The sequence below is a fragment of the Alligator mississippiensis genome, chromosome 10 (assembly GCF_030867095.1).
Source record: "Alligator mississippiensis isolate rAllMis1 chromosome 10, rAllMis1, whole genome shotgun sequence".
Classification (NCBI taxonomy): domain Eukaryota; kingdom Metazoa; phylum Chordata; order Crocodylia; family Alligatoridae; genus Alligator; species Alligator mississippiensis.
The window spans coordinates 62,630,938-62,653,323 of NC_081833.1; the positions used below are offsets into that span (position 1 = coordinate 62,630,938).

A 22,386-nucleotide genomic window follows, 5' to 3' on the forward strand; every position below is an offset into this window, starting at 1 on the left:
TGGAAACAGAAAAAAAGGGAAAAGCTTGGCTTTTCACTCTGTCTCAGGGAAATCTAAATGGCATTTCACAGGGCAAAGGAAAGAATCTCCCTCTACTGAAGGGATTCTCCTTATCGCAGATCAAATGTCAGCTGCAAACAAGTGGAAGTGCAAAATCTTAAGACCAGGTCACCCTAATGGAAAATGCAGAGGTCGCCTGACAATCGAAACACGAGTGTTGCAACCAGCAACTACAGTAATCAGCAATCAAGCTGTGTCTGTTGGCTATGCGCAAAGTAGTGATTAGAGAGGAATTTTTACTACAAGCTGCCTGACCCTTCTTATTCCATGTTGTCTAGGACTATACGTTACTGCCTGCAGACTGGACCACGATGTTTGATCCTGTGTTAAGAACCTGCATTGTGTGTCCCCTTTACGACCCCATGAGGGGATGCCGTCCTACACAATGTTTTTCTCATCACTGTTTCAGTTTCGTTTCTGAATTCAGTATTTTCTAAACCAGTGCTTTTCAACCTTTTTTTTTATTTCTGGATCCCTAAACATTTTTGAACAGAGGTACGGACCCTTTGAATTGTAAGTGTGGATATTCACATACTTTTGATTGATCTTAGTCATCTTTCATGGACCCAGTGGCGACATGCAGGGGGTACACGTGGGCGCACATGCACCCCGAGAGATTGGCGGTGCACCACCTGCTGGCAGCGCCTGTGGGTGGTCACTGCTTGCCACCCCCTCCCTCGCTGCTGACACTGCCGGACGTGTTTGTGGGTGGTCCCCGATCCCCGCTGGCCACTGCCGACACCACTGGTAGCATTTGTGGGTGGTCGCCGACCACTAGTCAGCACTCACCTCCCCCTTGCCCCCAGCTGCCGACACCGCCTGTGGCCAGTCGCCATGCCCCCCCCCAGCCTCCGGGGGCACGCGGCGTTTGTGCATGGACCCCTTGGACGTAGCGCGCGGGGCCCATGGGGCACAGGTTGAAAGCAACTAAAACCCAACGTAAGTGAATCCTAGGAGGAGGGGGGTGGCAGGCGCGCGCGCACACACACACACACACACACACCCGGGAACTTTTTTTTTTTTTAAATAAATTGTTGGTGTTCCCAGCCAAATCCAGTCCAAATCCGCGAGTCGGTCCAGACGCGTGGAAAGAAGTGGGTTGAAACTGCAGCGCTTCATTGCGACGAACCAGGCAGACAGCAGCCCTCCGGCGCGACCCCAGCCGACCCCGCCGCTCCCACGGCCCATTGGCCCGCTGTGGGCCACGCCCCCCGGGCGCTGCTCCCGGCGCTACTGCGCATGCCCAGTGGCGGCCGCGCATGCGCAACAGCCCCGGATGCCGCACCATGGCGCAGCAAGGCAGAGGCAGCCTGAAGGAGCAGCGCTACGACCGGCAGCTCAGGTGCGGGGCCGGGCCGGGCCGCGGCGTTTGGCGCGGGGAGCCCGGGGGTCACCGGCCTGCCGCCTCCCCGGCGCTGCCACGGTTTAAAGGCGACGTGATCGTCGTGGAAACTGAAAGAAATCTCGTGCACTGAAAAATATGCAAAAAGCGTGGAAATCGGTGTTTTCCGTGACTTCACGTGGGTCGCTGCAACGCCCGGGGGGGACGGGGGGGCGGTCACCCAAATTAAAGCATTTCTTCATTTTGAGGCAAGCGCCCGAAAGTGGGCTCAGGCTCCCCGGGAGCGAATTGGCCAGCCGAAAAAGTGACTGTAGGTTTTGAGTCCTTTTATTGTTGTTGGCTGTACGTTGCGCCAGGGGTGAAGTTACCGTAATGATACGACGATTGTTGTACGCCTGGCAATGCTGGCCTGCTGTCTTCTGGAGCAGGGTGGGCAAAATGCAGCCTGTGGGCTGGATCCAGCCTGCCAGGGGCTTGTATCAACCCTCCACTCCACGGGGGGCTCCCACCTGCCCCAGGCCTGCCGGCGGCACTGCCCCAGCCAGGGCGCAGCGTGCTGCCGGGGCTGCCTTCCACCTGCCTGGCTGCCTGCGGGAGCTGCTCATTGTGCCAGGCGGGTGGAGTGGGTGGAAAGTGTCCTGGAGCAGGAGCTGCTGGGTTGTAGCTTTGCCCCTGACTTGGCTGAGCCTGGTGCGCATCGCCACAGCCGCCGTCGTGTCCCCGTGCTGCTCGCTGCTCGGAGCGGTGCAACAGGCAGGAGGAGGAAGAGCCGCTGGAGGCAAGGGGAGGCGAGCAGTGTGCGCTGGCTTGTGGCCAGGGTAGTGCCAGCAGCAGGTGCGGGTACAAGTTGGAGTACAGCATGAGCTGCCCTGGGCAGGAGTGGGCAGGGCTCAGCCCTATGCAGAGCACTACAGGGGCAGCCGTGGGCTGGATGGGGCAGGCGTGCACCTGCACCACCACCCGGGCAAGCTATGCTGGCGCCCCCTGACCCACCTCTTTCCCTCCCTGCACCCCTGGTCAGCTGCACACCGCACGCACGTGTGCACACCCACTCCCCACACCCCTGCCTCACATACACCCCTCACCCTACCTCCACATAATATACAAGAGTAACTTTATTTTGAACTGTTATACTATTGCCTCTCTATACATTACTCAAAAAATGCAGAAATCAGGGCAAAAAAAAATATTTTTGACATAAAATTACAATGTTATAGTAGGTATTTGTTTTTAGTATATGATTATCTGTAATTTGTTAAAATGATACCTTCTGAATGATTGTGTGCAGCCCTTGACCGCTTACTAAAATTTGTTAAGTGGCCTGCCAAAATAATGTTCCACTCCGCTCCAGAACAGGAGTGACGAGGAGGAGCTGGCGTTTTCCTCCTGTATGAAAAGCTGAGGTGCGCTGCTCCATTGTGAACTGACTCATGCTGTGTTTTGAAAAGGCTGAGAAATGTGCCGGATGGTGCCCAGCACCCAGAGCGTATGGCAGGCAGCCTGTGGCAGCCATGCCTCCTCTGTTTGGACTTTGCAATGAGAATGCCGTCCACAGAGAAGTTCCCTGGACACTTCTCTTCCCGTGGAGTCCTTTTGCATAATGGGATCCAGTTGAGTTGTTTTTAATATTGTTTGGATTTCGTTTCACCTTACTGTGTTTAATTCTGCTACAGAAGAATTGTTCTATTTGTCTGGAGTCAAAGAAATGAAATTGAAGAGCTGGTATCCCCTCGGGGGTGTCTCCGGCCTTGCGATAAACACTTTGAATTGGAAAAGGTTGAGAATCCCTGTGCTAAGCACTCTTTCAGTGTAAATGCTGTTTTGAGATCCACTGGCTTAAACTGAGAAATCCTGGGTTGCTGTAAATTTCAGCACTGTAAAGTCCATTGCAGACTAGTAAAACAAAAAAACCTCTAAAGTTTTCTTCACAGGAAGTGGACTTTCCTAAGCTTTATTTTTGTGCCAGAATTCTGAAATGACGCTTCAAACATTATGTACTATTGTTGGCTTAATATACAATAAAAACAAGATAAAAACAAAAATATTTTCTCAAACCAAAATTTCATAGAACGTTACCTTTTGTGAGAGGCTTCTGTTCAATCAAGGCAGCTTTTTCTGATGAAAGCTTTTGACAAACTTTCTGACTCACTCTGCTTATATGAACAGAAAACTGGCATGCTGGACCATAGGGAGTATGACTGAAGATTTCCACTACCTGTCACATGGTGTCTACTATCTTAACTTTTCTCTCAGTGCTTTTGTGCTGCTTGTTTTATAGGCTGTGGGGTGACCATGGACAAGAGGCTTTAGAATCTGCTCATGTTTGTGTGATCCATGCAACAGCCACAGGAACTGAAATCCTCAAAAATTTAGTGCTGCCAGGTAAATAAATCTGATTCTAAGGTTATTTTAATAAGGATTTTTATTAGGAATATTTACTTTTAATTATCTGTATTGTATTATTTTTAAGGTATCGGTTCATTTACAATCGTTGATGGGAATGAAGTCACTGGAGAAGATGTTGGAAATAAGTAGGTTTGTTTTCTATACAAATTTGTTTAATGTCTACAGTTTAAAAGCATTACTTGTTCATTTTCTGTACCAGCTCAGAGGTTCAGAATCATGTTCCAGACAAGTTCTTGTATATTTTTTACATGTTTACTTTATTCCTCATAGTATCTTAGGTGTTTACTTAGTAGTTTCTTAATTGCTCTGATTTTAAATGGATTATTTGAAATTGAATTAGTTTTTAATACTCATTTCTTCATGGTCAGGAAAACAATAGTTTAAAAAAAAAATCCAGCTAAGTGTGGTGAATCTCTTGCTCTGCTACTGTGACTGAGCCAAGGTTCACCTGACTTTGATACAGCTAAACAGTTTGTTTTAATAGCAAAAATTGTTTTATTGCCAAAAACAATTGCTGGCACTTAGCCTTATCAAGGGAAGAGTTTTCCTATAGCTGTGCTTGCATGTCTCCTGAGAGAGAGATGCATTTAGGAAAAAAAACCAAACAACTCCTCAATAAAACAGTGTTATATTGGAGTGAAACTTCTTACACTGCATATGTATAAAATCCAGGCACCCGTGCAAGGCAGAGGTAGAACCATAAGCCCACACAGCTCAGTTGTGCTCCCTGAGGCATTCCATTAGCTATAGGAGATAGAAATAGGGCCATAGTTATTCAGGGCCTAAATCTGTAACAAGTACCTTATTGGCAAAGGGAAGTAAAATGTATTGGAACTATAGGGACTGGGATGAAGCGTCTTTAAAAATCTGATCGTATAGGACTGAAAGATTTGTTTTAAAGTAGTCACATGAAGATGCTAAAGTTATAATTGAGGGAGTTTGATATTCAAGAACTTACTTTGTCATTTTATGAAGCACAGCTATGTGTTTTGTGTTACAGGGAAACTTAATAGTATTGATCATAAAACTAAAGCTTTTGTCTTTTTCTCTTGCTTCCTTTCTCAGCTTCTTTTTACAAAAAAGCCATATTGGCCAGGTAAGGCAATACTAAATGTCATTTGTATGTGTAAAGAGCTAGCGTTGTTAAAGAGATGGCCTGCAAGCTGAATCTGGCCCACAGAGACCTGTCATTTGGCCCGCAGTGCTGCTTGTGGGTTTTAGATCAGCTCTTGCATTGCATGCAGCATGCCCCAGCCTCTGCCCCATTCACTATCTGGTGCCTACTACATGCAGGGATAGAGTCAGCATGCATGCCTGCCCATTCCGGGGCATGTGCTCCACATGGACCTGGTCTGGGGGTGCATATGGCAGTGGGGTTGGGGCCAGCATGTACACTGGATCCAGTACACAGGGTCAGTCTGTGGGCATGATGCAACCTATAGACTGGCCCTGAGCCCCAGAGCCAGATTAGTTTGGTATACCCCTGATACCTTAGAGGTGATGAATAGAGTTTTACAGCTACTTGTATATAAACTTCATTTGTTCCATACTAAATAGTGAGACTGTAGAGGTTCAGGGGAATAAATAAGAGAAAAGATGAGTTTTGGCTATGTTAAGTTTTAAAGTTGGTGACTAGAAGCCCACAAGGAAGCCCATGTATTGGAAAGGCAGACTATGACCTAAATTGTGGAGGAAGAGAAGAGAAGCCATGGCTTAGTTTTGGATGGAGAAGGTTGGGGGGTATTTTCAAGAGCTTCTTAAAAAAAATATCCTGAAAATAGCTATATTCTATGTCTATTTACTGTTTTCATCACTATTCCTTTTACCTTGTCAGAGGAACAGTTTGGTAAAAATATCCCTTTAATTTCAGATTTTTTGCTGTAGTTGGCTTTGTGCCATTACCTTAAAATGAATTATCATTTAGAGTAATTAAAAGAAATAGCATTCTTGATTGTTGGTGAAACAAAATGTATTATAACAATGCTGAAGACAAAAGAATCAGGCCCTGTGGAGGATTATTATCCTTCTATTAGTAACTGCTATTGCTTACCCTTCCTTTCTCTCCACCCCAGGTCCCATCCCCTTAACTTTTATTGTTTATTCTTATGCTCTCCATCTTCAGAATCCTAGCACTAGTTAGTAGTGCTGTTACTTTCATTAGAGCTTGCTTAGCTTTTAGCTTGTAGTAGTGCTTAAGCAAGTTGCATCTGGAATTTAGTTTGCAACATGCATAGGACATTTAACTGCCCATTAGTATAGTTTACTGTGAACAAACGTGTCCGCACATGCACATCCTTACTATGCAATAAACCTCCCTAATCCTGACTAAATTTGCTACTTGCAAATGCAAATAGTAAATTTACTCAAGATTAGTAACGGCGCAGTAGTGCTTGTGTAGATACCTGACCAGGAGCAGTATGTGCTCCCAGTCAGCTGTCTGCCAGGGGATGGAAGATAGCTCCCTGCCCCTGGGAGCTACCTCAAGCCGGGGTGGGCTATGCCACAGGAGCCTGGGCAGCGATTATGTTCCCCTGCCATGGCAGCAGGGAGCTCCAAGCCCCCCACTCTGAGATTGGGATCGGGGAGTGGGAGCTGGAAGATCCTTATCTTCCAGACCCTGCTCCTCCATCATGATTGGGGAGCATGGGGCGGGGGTGGGACTGGGAGACCCTCATCTGCCCGCACCAGTCACGCAGTTGCAGAGCCAGCAGTGGGAGATAAGGGTTTCCCAGCACTGGCCCAGTGATTGGGGAGTTGGTGCTGGGAGCTCCCTGTTGGCAAGGGTAGGGAAGCCTGTTCCCCATCCAGTTCTGCAAGCTTGAAGAGCTAGGGAGCTTGTTCCCTGCTCAGCTCCACAGTTGTGGAGCTGAGCAAGGAACAGATTCCTCTGCCCTTGCTAGCAGGGAGCTCCCAGTGCCAGCTCCGCAACTGGCGCTGGGAGCTCTAGCTGCCAGCTGCTGCATTGGTGGATCAGGGCAGGCAGCTGAGACCCCTACAGTTCTAAGACGCCTGCCTCTGATCAGGAAGCTAGGGCCAGGAGCTTCCTGCTGCTGGGGCAAGGGGATATTTGTCTCCTGACCTGGTGCTCCCTGCTAGCCCTTGAGCTAGCACATAGGGAGAGCCTAGACCTACCCCCAGTGGCAGCAGGGGCTCATTGCAGAGCTGCAGAAAATGGTGCAAAGAGCAGCAAATCTGCTTCCTAATCTGTGCATGTATAGACACATGCCCGAAAGCACTTACTCCAGAGTAGTTTATACCAGACTCAGTTTAGGCCAGATCAACTGCATGTGTAGACGTGCCTACTGTTTTTAAAATTAAAAATAAGCATTGCATATTTTTAACTGGCATTTTTAAAGTAAAGCACGGTACAATTTAAGCAGAATCCTGCTATGGTGGGCAGCGAGTGAATGAGCGTTTAAATAGTTAAATGAGTTTTTTAACATAATGTACTTACTGTATTAGTAGTATATATGCTATTTTACAAATATGTAAAAGATCATATTAACTTGTAAATTGTAGATAAACTGTAGGCTTAAAAATGCTTTAATTGTTTTAAAACAGAATCGAGCCCAGAGTGCCACAGAGCTCTTACAAGAGTTAAATAATGAAGTCTCGGGAAATTTTGTGGAGGAGGTTTGTGTTCTCAGCTTGTTGCTGCATTCTGTTTTTTTAGAATGTAGCAAATATATTATATAAATGAATCATTAGTTACGCATTTATCTGTATTTATTTTTTAAACGTAAATATTTTCATGGTAATAGATCTGAAATGAAATCTCAGATTACTTGGGGCAAATCAGTTTCATGTGTGTTTAAATAACCTTTGTAATTTAATGACAACGAGGATTCAGAAATCAGTATTTTAAACGCAAAACTCATATTGAATACAATTTTAGCTTTTGACATGTTCTGTTTTTTTCTAAAATTATTACTGTATGCTTCAATCTTTGAATTATTTTGTACTTTTTTTAGAGCCCAGAAAAACTTTTAGATAATGATCCATCCTTTTTCTGTCGGTTTAACATGGTGGTTGCAACCCAACTACCAGAAAGGTAAATAATTGTATATAAAATTTTCATCCTTTGATTTTAAAGCTGCGAGCTTTTTCAGCCATATTGTGAGAATTTGAGTTATGTGAAGCAATTTTGCCTTTTGCTGTTGTGCAACATGTAAGAGCTGTCTTCATAGGCATTTAAATACGCAGTACTTTTTTCTAGTTAAGAGTTCTTTTGACACAGCTCTGGCATTTTTTACATCTGATTTGACATCTACCAGATGTCATATGTTACATATGGCTTCTAAGCTTTGTCAGGAATACCTTTTATAGGAGTTGCATTTGTCTTTAAACATGGATTTATATAATCAATTTTTTGTTTGTTTGTTTCATAGTTGTACCATTTTATTTGTATCAATGTGTTTTTAAGACTGACATAAAAAATCTGAGCTATAGAAATTAATTCAACATTAATGAACCAATGGATGCAAATTAAGGGAATGTATTTTTAGGATGGCAGTTAAAGTTTCTCTGACATAAGATGATCATAATAATACCATCGTATAATACTTCCTTCTTGCAGGAACCTTTTTTAATTAACTCTTACAGTTGGATGTGTATTATCAACTGCATATTTTAAGAAACCAATTGTATTTCCTTTTCCAGTACATTGCTACGTTTAGCTGAACTTCTCTGGAACTATAACATCCCTCTGTTAGTCTGTAGGACTTATGGATTGGTTGGCTACATGAGAATCGTTATTAAAGAACATCCAGGTAATGCATCATTATTAAAGAACATCCAGAATAAGGTGGATTTCTTGTAAGAAATGAAAGCAGTCACGTACAAGTGTTAGTTGAGTTGTTTGCATATATGAAGGATTGTTTCCTTGGTTAAAATCCCTCGTCGGTGCAGTTGGAGTTTCAGCAGTGGGCATATTACACTGGGAACTTTATGCAACAACTTGATAATCTGACTCCTTGATAAAACAGGAGATTTTTGTCTGCTTTTAAACTTCCTAACATTATGCAGTACATTTTACGATGATGCATAGTTCCCATTAGGAGAATAATTGTTAATGGGAGTCATAATTAAGCACTACATCGAACATTTATCCCTTCATTTTGAAATCTTGAAAACATATATTATTTTGCTTTTACGTAAAATAATATACCTTGTTACTTCTTTACAGTCATAGAATCTCACCCTGACAATGCATTAGAAGATCTGAGACTGGACAGTCCATTTCCAGAGCTGAAAGAACATATTCAAACATATGACTTGGATCATATGGAAAAAAAGGTTGGCATGAGATTTACATTCTTTACTTTGCATGCGAAGACAAGCCCTGTTTTGCAAGTAATTGCATGTGTATGAATTCTTCCTCTTGCTAGACATGGTACTGTGTTTGAATGGTGTTTGGGTATTACAACATCATTTTGCATAGAAAGGAAGCCACTTTTTCTGAGCTTTATGATATTCAAGTAGATATGCCATTTGGGCTAGGTCCTTTAGTGTAAGACATTATGCTGAAGGGAGCTGTGAAGTCTGACTAAACCAGAGGTGTAACAAGTTCTTTCAGTTACTAGGTTGGTGGTGGGGCAGGTTGGGGGAAGAAGTCTTATCTGCCCATGCTCTCCATACTTGAGCAGTAACTGCTATTGGTGCCACTTGACCCCTGGCAAAATGAGCTTGGGCTGTTGCCACTGAACCACAGGTAGTGGTGCAAGCTCCTGGGAGCTGCTCCTGGTACCCTGTTTGGGGCTGTGCCTTTCATGGCAAAGCCTGGAGGCGGGAAGGGGTAGAGAGGCTCATTCCACCCTCCACCCCTCTGGACACACTGCTGGATATAACGCAGCACCTGCTTGTCCCTGTACGTGCCATGGGACAGACTCCTTGGGGGCCAGGGGGCTTAACTGGCGCTCCTTCTAAATTGGTGCCCCTCTCGCTTCACCATAGTTATCCTACTGTCTAAAACAACATTGTAATTGGTCACAGAACCTGGATAGCAGATGTGCCATTTGTCCTTTCTGTGACTGGAGGAGGAAAAAGGGTAGCCCTGGGTGTCCTGTGTTGAGTCAGTTTTGGCTATGTTTATGCCCGGTGTGGGCTTTGTAGCCCAGAATATAACCTAGCATAATGAAGATGGAATGGCATGCATAAAACCAAGGATTACAAGAGTGTACAGATGAAATTTCAAGACATCCCCCTCTTCTTGACCTCTGCTGCTTTGCCATTGTTAGTGGTTTGGTTCTTTGAATCTCTCCATGAAGAAAAGTAAAAAGAGCTTCTGAGGGTGATTGTTTGGAGCCCTCAAAAAGCAAATCCCAGAGTTACAAACAAAACCTTACGTAAGTAACTCCTTAGCATTAAGGAAAGCGAACAGTTAATCCAATTAAAAATATTTTCTCAAGCCAAGTAAAGTCAACTGATCACTTGCATGTTCTTCAACAGTAGATTGCAGCTTGAAACACGAGTTTGGCCCTCCTGGTTTCATACGTAGTGTAGGATGTGACTAAGCACTCACTCATTTGAAGTTTCTACGCTGATAAGCATTAGGCATCTTAGAGCTCTGAGAAACTGCTTCGTGCACATGGGGTTATTTAGCAGGTACTTTACCAATTTTGGATGGAAGCTTGATCTATGTATTCTTTCTGCTCCAGTAGATATTATATTTTATTGGGCAACTCAAAATACATAGTTTTATTTTGAGAGCATGGTGAAGATTTATTGCCTGATAGATTACTTAGCCCACTCTCTCTGGGCAGAATTTCAATAGTCATTAAATTAGTACAGAATCAAAGCCAAGAATTATAGCTGAAATACCCAAACTGAATCAGTTTTTCTTTATAGCACAGGTGAATACTAACAGAATCTAAGTCTATGCATTTTAAGATGTAAATGAGGGAAGAAAACTCTAAATATTAGTATGGAGGACTTAGGTCTTCTCCCTTTGGATGTGTAAATAAATTTCATGCTGCTTAAACAGGTTTGGCACTGGTTTTACTTTCCTAAGGTAGGACAGGTAGAGTTACAGTATCACAGAGTAGGGCATTTGACCTTCTTTTATTAATACCGGATGGCAATAAAAAGGTAGAAAGAAGGAAAGCTCCATCAAAGCAGAGCATTCAGTCACTACCCTGATGATGCTACTAATCTGTTGGATCCAAGAGGGCTTGAAACAAATTAGTCATTGAATCCATACACAGTATAATTATAATTATGCAACTCGTTCTCCGGCATACAGGTTATAAACTAATTAGCACTTCTTTGGACGATCACTATTTTGTGTTTTTTAATCTAATAGAGGTATTTTTAAATGAACTGGGAAGCTCTATATCTGAACAAAAGTAGTGAAGGTGTTCATGTGCGACTAAGTCCTACAAAGGAGAAGACTCCATGGGAAATGTAGATCTACAAAGCTTTTGTGTTAAAAGAATTGGAATTGTACTTTGTATTGTTGTATTGCATAAACCAGCTGGGATGCCTAGGGAAATGTGGGCAGACATTTAAATCCAATTAAATTGCACAAACCATTTGCTTAATCCTATTGCTTTCTATATTAAAGCACTGCTTAAAATAAGTTAAACATGCCTACGATTTCATTTTGGAGCTGTTCATATACCTCCCTGTTGGTACCTAATTATGCAAGGTATATTGTTATTCAGAGTCCAGACAGAAGTAATTAATCAAAGAGCTATTTAAGGCATCTTTACTGTAGATTAAGTGGACTCTACTCCACAGTATGGAGTTCCCCCAGCAGAATATTAAGCATCTCCACACACACAGTTCCCTGTACAACCAGAACCTATTCCTTCATTTACTTCACCTCTGCTGAAGCACAGCGGTTTCTGCTGCCACCCAGGAGCTAGCTAATGGGTTTTCAGAATTAGCTGGCTACTAGCTACATTGCCTCCTTTCCTGGTTCCCAAATAAGCTCATCATATGTAGCTTAATTGTAGTTGTGATCCAAAGCCAGTCCAGGTCAGTTGAATTGCAGATGTGCTGTACTTAGAGTAGTGATTCTCAATCAGGGTGCTGTAAGATTGTGGTGGGGTGCCAAGCAATATTAGTACTGTTAAATATGCAAGTGTTTACACATGGGCCATAAGATAGACCCATAGGTGTCAAATAGGAATCCCCATGGTCAAAAACATTTGACCTGTTGTGGTCTTTTTGAGTTCCTTGCAACAGAAGAATTGCTGTTAGCTTTGGTAGTCAAGAAACAAACGAAAGCTAAGCGAGAGCATTCTCCAAATGGGGCCTTGAGTCTGAAAACGTTGAGAACGATTGCTTTGCCATGACTTACTGTATGCCAATATAACATTTTACTTTTGAAAGCAGGGAATAAATGAATAACCTGCACATTTTCTGTTTTTTGAAATGTTTAATTAAAGTTTCTTTTCTGTTTTCATTTGCAGGACCATAGCCACACTCCATGGATTGTGATTATGGCAAAGTACTTAGCAAAATGGTACAGTGAGGTATGTTGATAATATTTCATTTAAATAGTGCATCTGTGTGTTTGTGTGTGTGTGTGCATGTTTGTTGTCATGTGGGTTTTTTAACAAGTGTACTTTTATCCAAGGTGGTTTGATAGCAAAAAATATTGAGTGATTGATCATCTTCTTGTGTCCTATAGCCATGTTTAAATTTGAGTCCAAAAACAGGCGCATTCTATTGCTCAAACTGCAGCCTTACAAGGTCCTTGTCGGTGCTTGGTTCCCCCATATGTGGGCAGGCCAGTAGGTATCCGGTAGTCTGAAAGCTTCTTTCATATACACACAGTGTTTGTGTCGTTAGAGTATGTGCACAGTTGCATGTTAACTTTAGTCTTACCAGCTTCTGTGTGGAGGCAGTTCAGGCTTCTCCACGCTGGCCAGTCAAGCTGTGTGCTTGCAGGGAGATGTCTGGTAGTTTTGATATTCATCCCAACTCCCTCCTGCGTCATCTGTAGTCATGATTGCCACCTTTTTATTTGTGTGTCTGGTGTTTTATCTAGCCACTGCATCATAGAAAGGAAACTTTCCTGTGATTTTAGTCTACTGGGGGTGGATGGTTGATGAAAACACTTGACACTTCTTTTTTGGGGGGGGAGGAGGGGTCACATGGTTTTAACTGCTACAAAACTTTGCTTTTATCATACTGTTTCCTGAATTAATTACTGAAACAAACTATTAACTTTGATACAGTCAACCTAGACTGTAGCAATGTGACAGGTGTGTTTGTTTTTATTTGGATGGGAAATTAGATCTTTTTTTCTTTCTCTACATTTAGAAAAGTGATCAGTTACCTAGGAGTTACAAAGACAAGGAAGCTTTCAGGCAGATGATTAGACAAGGTAATACATTTTGTGGGAGATTTGTCAGTATAAAAAGACAATGCATGAGGTAAAACTTACTGCTGTGGCTTAAGGAATTACTTTAAGCTATGTCTGTGTTGATTTGTGTCCTTATAGCTAATTATACAGGACATCCTCAGTATGATGCAACTGTCTTACATGCATGGGTTTTAGGATCTTGAGTATGCTTATGATGCCACCTGTCAACACTTGTCCTTAGTGTTCTCTTCAGAGGGAAAAAAAAGAAAAATATTTAAGAAAATGTTGGTGCATAAGTTTAAAAATTTGATGAAATAAGGAAGTGGGTGGCTTTTGGTACTGGAACTGAGGCTGTATGAATTTGGCATACATTTTGTGTCTCTTGCCTGTTTGATCCACCAGAAGTAAGGTGGAATCCCTTTCAAAGATCCACACCTGAAAGTTCAAGGATTGAATGGGAATAGAAAGTGAATGATTGTTTGCCTATTTGTTTTAAATCCTGAAGGCGATGCTTCCATAGGAGGTCAGAATGGGGTTGTATAAGGTGTTTTCATAGCCACTGGATGTTTTGTAATTACTCTGAGTAGAGGACTTCATTGTTTAGAGCTATCAAACTTGGTAGGCACCTTTTGCAAATTCTAATGTTAGAACAGTATCTTTTGAAAATATAGCACTTGAATTTACTATCAGAATGAGGCTGTGGTGTTTCAGAATGGCATTTTTGGAATTAGTTTCTTGTATGAAAAAATTGATTTGTTCTTTTATGAATACATTAATGGAAGTTATTCCAAAGCATTAAAAATTGGCTTCTTTATAGAACTCAAGTGCAGTGGTTATGCTGACTTGGCTTTTGTTGCAGTCTACATCTGTAGTACTCTCTTCATCAGATATATTGGAGTTTAACAATAATAAAATTGCTGCTGAAACAGCAATTACTTAATTCCTGTAATGTTCAAATGTTGTATTATGTCTGAGTCTGTTCATTTTGTTCAGGTTGTTTTATTGTATACATATCAGTATTCTTGTGTTATTCATACAGAAGCAGTCTGTTTAGAAGGAGGATCAGTCTTATTTACCTACATCAAAATATATTCATTAAACCACTGGACAGATCTTTATTTCAAGATTTGCTTTGGGCATTTGTATAACTATAGCTTCCCTCTCTGTATTTTTCCTATATCATGGACAAGCTCTGGTATTCAGTTTATGAATGTTCATAGCAAAAAGCTTTACACTTATTACATTTTCTGTCCTGAAATGTTAAGGCATATTTGATACCTTACCAAAATACTTACGCATATGACCCATCATATTAAAAGTTCATAATGGCTCATGTAGTTTGTGATCACAGTTCCAGCATAATGTTATCTAAGAAAAGTTCAGAAAACAAAGCCTAATCAGTTACTCAGACATGTCCCTAGGAATATTGATAGAGAAAGGACTTTGCATTAAAATATTCCTCTCTTTCAAAAAGGTATTTTAAAGAATGAAAATGGGATCCCAGAAGATGAAGAGAACTTTGAAGAAGCTATGAAAAATGTGAATGCAGCACTAAGTACTACAAAGGTAAAAATAGCTTTTCAAATGCTTTAAAATATACTGAGAAAGTATGATGTGTTAACTGTATTGTTATGTTTTTTCCAAAATGCATTAGGTACCTGTAAGAAAAGAATTCCGTGGTGGAATTACCACACACACACTTAGATATGATGAAAATTGTACCATCTTCAATTCTAAGACATAGATAAAGAAATTAAAGATTAAGTAGTGGTGGCTTTCTGCCACTTTTGAAAAATCTGATTAGTTAGTTTAGTGTACGGTTAGTATGGGCTACAGTCCGCTACACTCATTTCTTATTGCTATAATATAAACCCAACAAACATTTTTAGAATAGTACAACAGGACTACCAGTCTGTGTTGTAGAGAGGGTAGAGCAGGTCCAGTTATGACAAATTGGTAGATCTTGACTGAGAAACTCACTCAACACACCTGTCCAAACTATGCCTAATAGGAGCAACTTTGCCAAACTGCTCCTGTTCTTCATATGAATGGAAGGGAGCTTCTTCTGGGGTCATAGAGTTTTCAGTCTGCTGTATCACAAGCAAACAAATCATAAATTTCCTTTTGCAAACTGAAAGCACTACATTTATTTTGTAAAATTGTGTTGAATTTGTAAATGTGTAGTGTAGCTTAGCATTTGATATAAGCACAAATATTTGCTTTATAAATATCCAGTTTTGGATTCATTTTTAATCAGAGAAAGTTAATGCTGCTGCTTCTGCTCCTGAAAAGCTCCAATATATTTTTGGAAGTTTAGAATAGATTACTCTTGTCCAGAAGGTCTAAAGTAACGTGGATATTGTATCCCCTGCATAATTACGGATGGGATAACTCTTGAAATAAAATATTTCTGTATTTATCCACATTTCTTTCTTATAGATTCCAAGGTGTATTGAAGAACTTTTTAATGATGAAAATTGTATCAATCTCACAGAGCAGGTAACAAGAGCAAGATCAAGATTCTTAAATTCTTACAAATTATTCTCTTGCGTATAGAAAAATGAACCTCTGTCCTTTGTACATTTCCAGTCACCAAACTTTTGGATTTTAACTCGAGCTGTAAAAGAATTTGTGGCAAATGAGGGACAAGGAACTCTACCTGTTCGGGGCACTATTCCTGATATGATAGCAGATTCTAGTAAATTTATCAAATTGCAAAATGTGTAAGTATTCATGCTTCTGCTTTGAAAACTATCATTTTTACAGTAATGGAGGGGCAGTTATTTCAGACTTTACATTCTGGGCCAAATTCTCAAAGCCCTTTTTTTTTCTCTTAATTGACTGTAGATAGCTTTACAGCCTGGCCATGTCTTGCTTTCTGAATAGCTCCTGGTCTGTTTTGATAGAATCCTAGCTCTGGGTCTGTCAGGTATGCTCCTAGATGCAGATAATCTCTGATATATTTCTTGGGCAGTGGGACTGCATAGTCTAGCTGTTTAGACCCTGATCTGTGCTTCAACTGTCCAGAGCCCCTTCTTTGGGCATAAACGGTTCTACCCGCTCCCACCCCCCAAACCTCTTACATGCGTCTTGTTGCAAAAACTGATTTCTAATGAACTCTCTCAAATAGTGTGGCAATCAAGTAAGTAGACCGATTTAGCAGTGGAATTCTTAAACAGCACTTAGTGTTTTACAGATCTCAAGGAAACAACTGAACACAAGCTCCATTAGTGACCTCGGGACCCAGTGACTTCTTGGGTTTGGTTCAGATTCTTCATACCATCCTTTCTGAAATGATTTGGCTCAGCAGTAAAATACCCTCTTCTTCATAGAGAAGCAGTCTCATATCAAAATATTATCACCTCTCTCACCCACATGGTTCTCTCAGAATTTCTGGGCTTCAATTGCCAACCCCCCACTCCCTGTTCCAGAAAGAGTTGTGCACTGTTGGGGACCTTTGATTGGCTTTTCACAGTTTTCTGAAGATAGCCTTTGCCAGAAAAATGGTTGTATGCATCTATGAAGAAGGTTGAACTGTGAATGTTAGGCACAAAATAGAATTTGTAGTTTGATACACACCCGTGTCACCAGACTTTAAACATAGAATTATTATATAATGTAGGTGGAATTAAGGAATTTATTTGCTCCTAAGGTAACTGATAAATATCCATGTTGCAAGCATCTGAAAATAATATATTTTCACCATAGAGTGGAAAGGATAACTTTAAGAGTTCTTCAATTTTGGACTCTTAAAAAAAAAAACCCCCAAAAAAACCAAAACAAAAAAACCAACAAAAAAACCTCTTAGATTTAAAATAACTTAGTAAGACTATTTCTTATACTTTACAGATACCGGGAAAAAGCAAAGAAAGATGTTACTGCTGTGGGCAATCATGCTGCTAAGTTGTTACAGTCACTGGGCAAGGTAGTTCTATATCAAATTCATTTCATTCTTATAAAAAAGACCATAATTGGTCTATATCCTCTGTAAAGAATAAAGAAAGAAGTAAATGAAGGAAAAGAGGAGCTGGCTTATCTACTACATTCTCTTAGAGAAAGTTACTGAAGTTCTTATGATTTCAAAATACATATGGTATGGTTTTTTTGTCATTGTTAGCATTGTATCATGATGAATATTCAGTGAAAAGGGCACTTGAACGCAACTTCAAAAAATTCTTTCTTATACAAGAATCATTACCTACTTCATTGTATTTTCTTAAAATATGAATACTCTAACCATTGTTTTATGCTGAAGCAAACATACTCTTGTTTCTTCTTAGCCACCAGAGTCCGTTACACAGAGAGAATTAAAATTGCTCTGTAAGTATTCTTGGATTTTGTATTACATCATTTTAATGGGAAAATTCACATATTTTCAGGAAGTTTTGAAATTCTGAATAATGTAGCTCTGTCACTGTTTCATGTACAGTATTGCCAACATGATATCTTCCTGAGAAGTGCTGCATCTCCCATTGACTTCAGTGGAAGTTGCAGGGGTCTCCCAGAATTAGGGCCTGTGGAAAGATGTTGGAGGCGGATGTATTGAATATTATATACCCCAAAAAATAAACTACTGGTACATAAGTTAATATTAAGAATTGGTCAGGATTTGGTCATTTGGGCAACATTTGTTTTCATTTTGTATATGAATAAATACTACAGCGTAGTGGTTCAGTGGGGTGGGGGGCAGGGGCTGTATGCAAATCATAGCAGCTTTTGGCACCCCCCTTCCCCTCCCACACACACACATTTAAGCCATCCCCTTCCCTGCCCACTCACATTTCAGCTGCTGCTTTCCCTGCTGTTGATTGCTGGCAGCAAGGGGAAGTGGCATCTGAAGCAGGGGAGCACAAGAGTACCCAGCTTCACTACAGTAAACCCACAAGGTTTGCTAAATGCTGCTCCAGCTTAAAAAGGTGAATAATCAACTTTTTTCCTCTATGTAACATTAGATATATACTGAAATGTATATCTAAAGAAATTAGGTAGTAGTGAATGCTGTAATATTTCTTTTCTGTGTTCTTTGTTCAGGCAGCAATTCAGCATTTCTTCGAGTAGTGCGGTGTAGATCTCTATCTGAAGAATATGGCTTAAATACTTTTAACAAGGATGAAATTAGTAAGGTTTCTTTTACTTGTACATAGTATTCTGTCACTATGGAACCTTTATGAAGTAGAAATTGTAAGGCTGAAAGTTGAGCATCCCTGATCTAGATAGATGTTAAACTTAATTTCCTTTAGAAGTTCAAAAATAAGCCACAGAATTAATAGTCCCTAAACTGTCCTTTGCAGATGTTCTTGTTGGTGGTAGTAATATACATAAAATGTTCACGTTGGTTACATTTTTTCTTTAAACTGTTTTTCCCTGTCTGCCTTCTTTAGTTCCTGTGACAACTAATTAAGTGCTTCCATGTAAACAAAGACAGAGCAATTGTCTCTCTTTGTTGGCCACTGAGACTTGTCATGTGTTTAACTTCTGAATAAAACAAATAGCAAGTTATCATTTAATAAAATGAGGCATGACTACTTAATATTTTTAATTATGTTAAAATAAAATTCCAAGGTAAATGTTGAAAGGGATACAATAATATTGAAAAAAATACAAACCCATCTACAATGTTTAATGAACATCTTTTCAGGCTTCTAGTAATATTTTGGCCAAAAGGCTTCTTTTTTCTCATGATTGTTAGTGTTTGTAAACTAATGTAAATATTATGTAACAATGTAAGCAATTCCTTGAATTGTTTCATTTTATGTAATGTTCTATAATTTAGGAAGTTTTTTTATCTTAAATCCCTTTGTGAGCCTTTCTAAACTTAGAATCCCTGTTACGCTATGTATAAAGCTGACTTCTGTTACATAACTACAGTCCCTACATTTTCTTACACAAAAATATCTAGCATTTTCTTTCTGAATATGCTATAAAACTTATTTGGTGACTTAAGGTATCGTATTTGAATCCAAGATGACTGAATTTAAAAAGACCCTCCCCACGCCCAATAATTAGTTATATACACGGAAACTTTATAAATTAGGTATAATTTTCCACATATAGAATGTAATTATTGAAGGATTGTCTTAAACTTGTTGCCCCACCACTGCAGGAGGAAGCAGTGGCAGGGGAGCAAGCAGTGGGGGAGGAGGGGCAGGCAGCAGGGGAATAATTGGCCCCCTGCACCTTGCGCCCTGCGCTTGCCTTCCCATCTGTCCATATTGCTCTCTCCTGTGATGCCTGCACACCTCCCCTGTGCCTTGCTTCTCTCCTACTCTTTCAGTCCTCCTCTTCCCCTTCGTACAACTGCTTGCCTTCAGTCACGGTTCCAGCCCAGGTCAGATGGTGGCTCCAGCCCCAGCCTGGGCAGGCAGCAGTGATTGTAGTGACAACAGCTTCAGCCCCAGGACCAGGTTGGAGCTGGGGCTGGAGTTTCCAGCACTGCTGCCACTCCTTCCTGGCTGGATGGGATTGGAGTCACCATGTGCTTCACGTCCTGGGTCGGAGTCAGAGGTGTGACTGAGGGTAACTGGCAGCTGACTTGAGCCTGGGTCAGGACTGAAGCTGGAGCTGCAGCAGCAGCAGCTGCTGCCTGCCCCCCCAGCCTTGTACTTAAATTCATGTTGAATGGGAGGGAGGGCATTGTGTTTGATTGGAGTAAATATGGTAAATATCCCAGCCAACCTGCTGTTGTTAAATTGGGATGTGTTACTAGTTCCAGTGAATAAAATTTATGTAAAAATGTATTGGTGTAGAATGTTAATTGTTTTGGTCATTCAGCCTGGGATTCAGTCTCAGAATGACATATCTGGTAACAGGATAAAAAAAAAAGGAAGAGAGAGAGACTATTTAGTTGTGGAAGGTGTGGCAAGGTACCTTGATTTAAAAAAACAAATGGGAAATATTCCCATCATCATTGAACTAAACTAATACTAAATCTCTTTTCCTTCCCTTTCCCTCACTTCCGTTTCTAGTTTCCAACATGGATAACCCAGACAGCGAGATTGTGCTATATTTAATGCTCCGTGCAGTGGATAGATTTCATAAACAACATGGTAGATACCCAGGTAGGCTCATACTACACTTTTAGATGCAGATGAGTTGCTTTAAGACCTACAACAATCTAATTTATAATAGTACATGTAAACTATAGGAAGCCGGTATTTTTACCAGACCAATTTCCATTTGTATATAGTATTTTCATTTTGCCAATATTGCAAAAAGTAATTTCTTCTCAGAATCTGAAAAGATTATTTTAGATTGAAATCAGTGTAATGGTTCTAACAGCTCAGGACTGATTTAAATGACATAATTTGGCCTGTTGACTGATCCTCATCAGAGGTAATTGTTGTTAGAGCTGTGTCTTCAACATAATGACTAGTTTTTGTTACCTGGTTAAAAACATAGTTATTGCAATAACAAGGTATTTATGGCACAATTAAAATGATTAAATTGTTTGATTTCTATAACGTTGCAGTTCAGTATAAAGAGAGACTTTATTTCCTAGGTGTATATAATTACCAAGTGGAAGATGATATTGGGAAATTGAAATCTTGCCTCAGTGGTTTTCTTCAGGAACATGGGCTGTCTGTAACAGTGAAGGATGACTATGTTCACGAATTGTAAGTACAGGCTGGCTGCTGGTGTTTTCTTGTGTTCATTAAACTGTCCTGAAAATACTAACTAATTTATTTTTGCTATTTAGCTGCCGCTATGGAGCTGCAGAACCACATACTATTGCTGCATTTGTTGGAGGTAAGTTTAATCCTGCAGACCTGTGCAGTGCTGCTAACAGTGACATAGTATTTGAGCCCGAATATTATTCCTTTTTCAGCGTACTTAGAGCAAACAAAGTAAATATGAGTTGTAGTCTAAAACTGTTTGGATTGCAATATTGTAAAGTCCTCCCTTCCCCCCTTCTTTTGTCCCATCCCTTCCCTGTACAATTTATGGGAATAATCGGTCTAGCAAGTGTTCTGATGAATAAATAAGGGAAAAATTACAAAAATTTAAAAAAAATTATTGTAGATTTTTTTAAAAATAGATATGTAAGACTATCTTAAATAATGAAAAAGCAGCATGGTACAGTATGACAAGTTTTAATGCTAGTATCAGTGGAGACCTGCTTTCTATGACAGTCTGAAATGCCTCTAACAAGCACTTGCCAGGCGGGGCTGAGACTGTTCCTTTATTTAAAAGCCTGCAGGAGCTATTGATAGCCAGGGGGAACAGCTTTAAGGGTAATGGAAGTATTATTATTATAAACTTAGCTTCATTGTTTGATTTCCTATAATCAGTTATTCAGGTATTAATGTTTATATGAACCATAAACATTTTCTTTGCCCTTTTAAAAAATGTCATCTCCATGAATCTTTATGGTGCTTAGCAAAATGTATGAGGACAGTACATGCCCCTAAGAGTTTATATTTCATGTATATTAGAGAGGATAAACTGGGATAATTTTAAAAATAGAGGGGAAAATGCAGAAAAGCTAATTGGAGCTGATTTGGAGACTACGTATGGACTTGGAGTTGTGAAATCTTTTGTCGATCTCACCGACTTCCTAGCTCTCACAGCCTGGGCTGCAGTCTCTCTCCAAAGGAAAATGAGACTTCTTGGATAAGGAAAAACTGGTGTGTGTGGATTGAAATAACATTTTTCCCCCCCACTCAGGCACTCTAGATGTGGTTACTTCCCTTGAATTAATGTAGAAATGTTGATCCTTTTTAATGGAAGTAATATTACTACTTTTGGCCCCAGCTCCAGAAAGCACCGGATGAGCTTCTACAGGATGTTTTATAGGAGCTGAGCACCGAGAAACGGTGTCTCTTCTTTCGTGACGGGTTCCTCCGTGTAGTTCCCACAGCAACCCCACCGTTTCTGTTCCGGTCGACACCGCGGCGGGTCTGCTCGCTCGCTCAGTGCTTGCCGTTGTTGTTGTAAATGGGCTGGTAACTTGGTTTTTGCCCCCGCGCAGGAGCTGCTGCTCAGGAGGTCATCAAGGTGATTACGGGACAGTTCGTCATTTTCAATAACACCTACATCTACAGCGGCGTGCAGCAGACCTCCGCTACCTTCCAGCTGTAGAGTCGCCCCGGGCCCGGCCCGCCGGGAAGCTCTCCGCCTCTCGCCGCCTATTAAAAGTTCTCGTTCGTCCTCGTTATGACGTCATCACGCGGTGTTTCTTATCCGGCCGCGCCGGGCCCTGGGGGCGGGGCCGAGGGCGGGGGCGGGGCCGCGCCGCTGGGGCCGCCCCCAGGTCACGTGGCGCCGC

The 22,386-nt window shown here is 41.1% G+C and overlaps 1 protein-coding gene across 1 annotated transcript; it reads left to right on the forward strand.

Annotated features, from left to right (window-relative positions):
- The first annotated feature begins 1,299 nt into the window (after positions 1-1,299).
- On the forward strand, positions 1,300-22,275 carry NAE1 (NEDD8 activating enzyme E1 subunit 1). Its single transcript, XM_059713882.1, has 20 exons — positions 1,300-1,402; positions 3,681-3,784; positions 3,873-3,933; positions 4,874-4,904; positions 7,370-7,441; positions 7,780-7,859; positions 8,468-8,577; positions 8,994-9,103; positions 12,223-12,285; positions 13,079-13,142; positions 14,596-14,687; positions 15,561-15,620; positions 15,711-15,844; positions 16,971-17,046; positions 17,402-17,441; positions 18,153-18,239; positions 20,087-20,179; positions 20,620-20,734; positions 20,818-20,867; positions 22,090-22,275. Exons 1-20 carry the CDS (start codon positions 1,320-1,322, stop codon positions 22,197-22,199), a joined length of 1,635 nt encoding a protein of 544 aa, XP_059569865.1. The 5' UTR covers positions 1,300-1,319; the 3' UTR covers positions 22,200-22,275.
- Positions 22,276-22,386: the final 111 nt, after the last annotated feature.

What these genes read in the sequence shown, in the direction of transcription:
- NAE1 (XM_059713882.1), top strand. Translation starts at nt 1,320, where the DNA reads ATGCGCAACAGCCCCGGATGCCGCACCATGGCGCAGCAAGGCAGAGGC. An exon ending in CGGGAAATTTTGTGGAGGAG is followed by an intron (nt 7,442 to 7,779) that starts GTTTGTGTTCTC and finishes TACTTTTTTTAG; the next exon opens with AGCCCAGAAAAACTTTTAGA. An exon ending in GAGAGAATTAAAATTGCTCT is followed by an intron (nt 17,442 to 18,152) that starts GTAAGTATTCTT and finishes TTCTTTGTTCAG; the next exon opens with GCAGCAATTCAGCATTTCTT.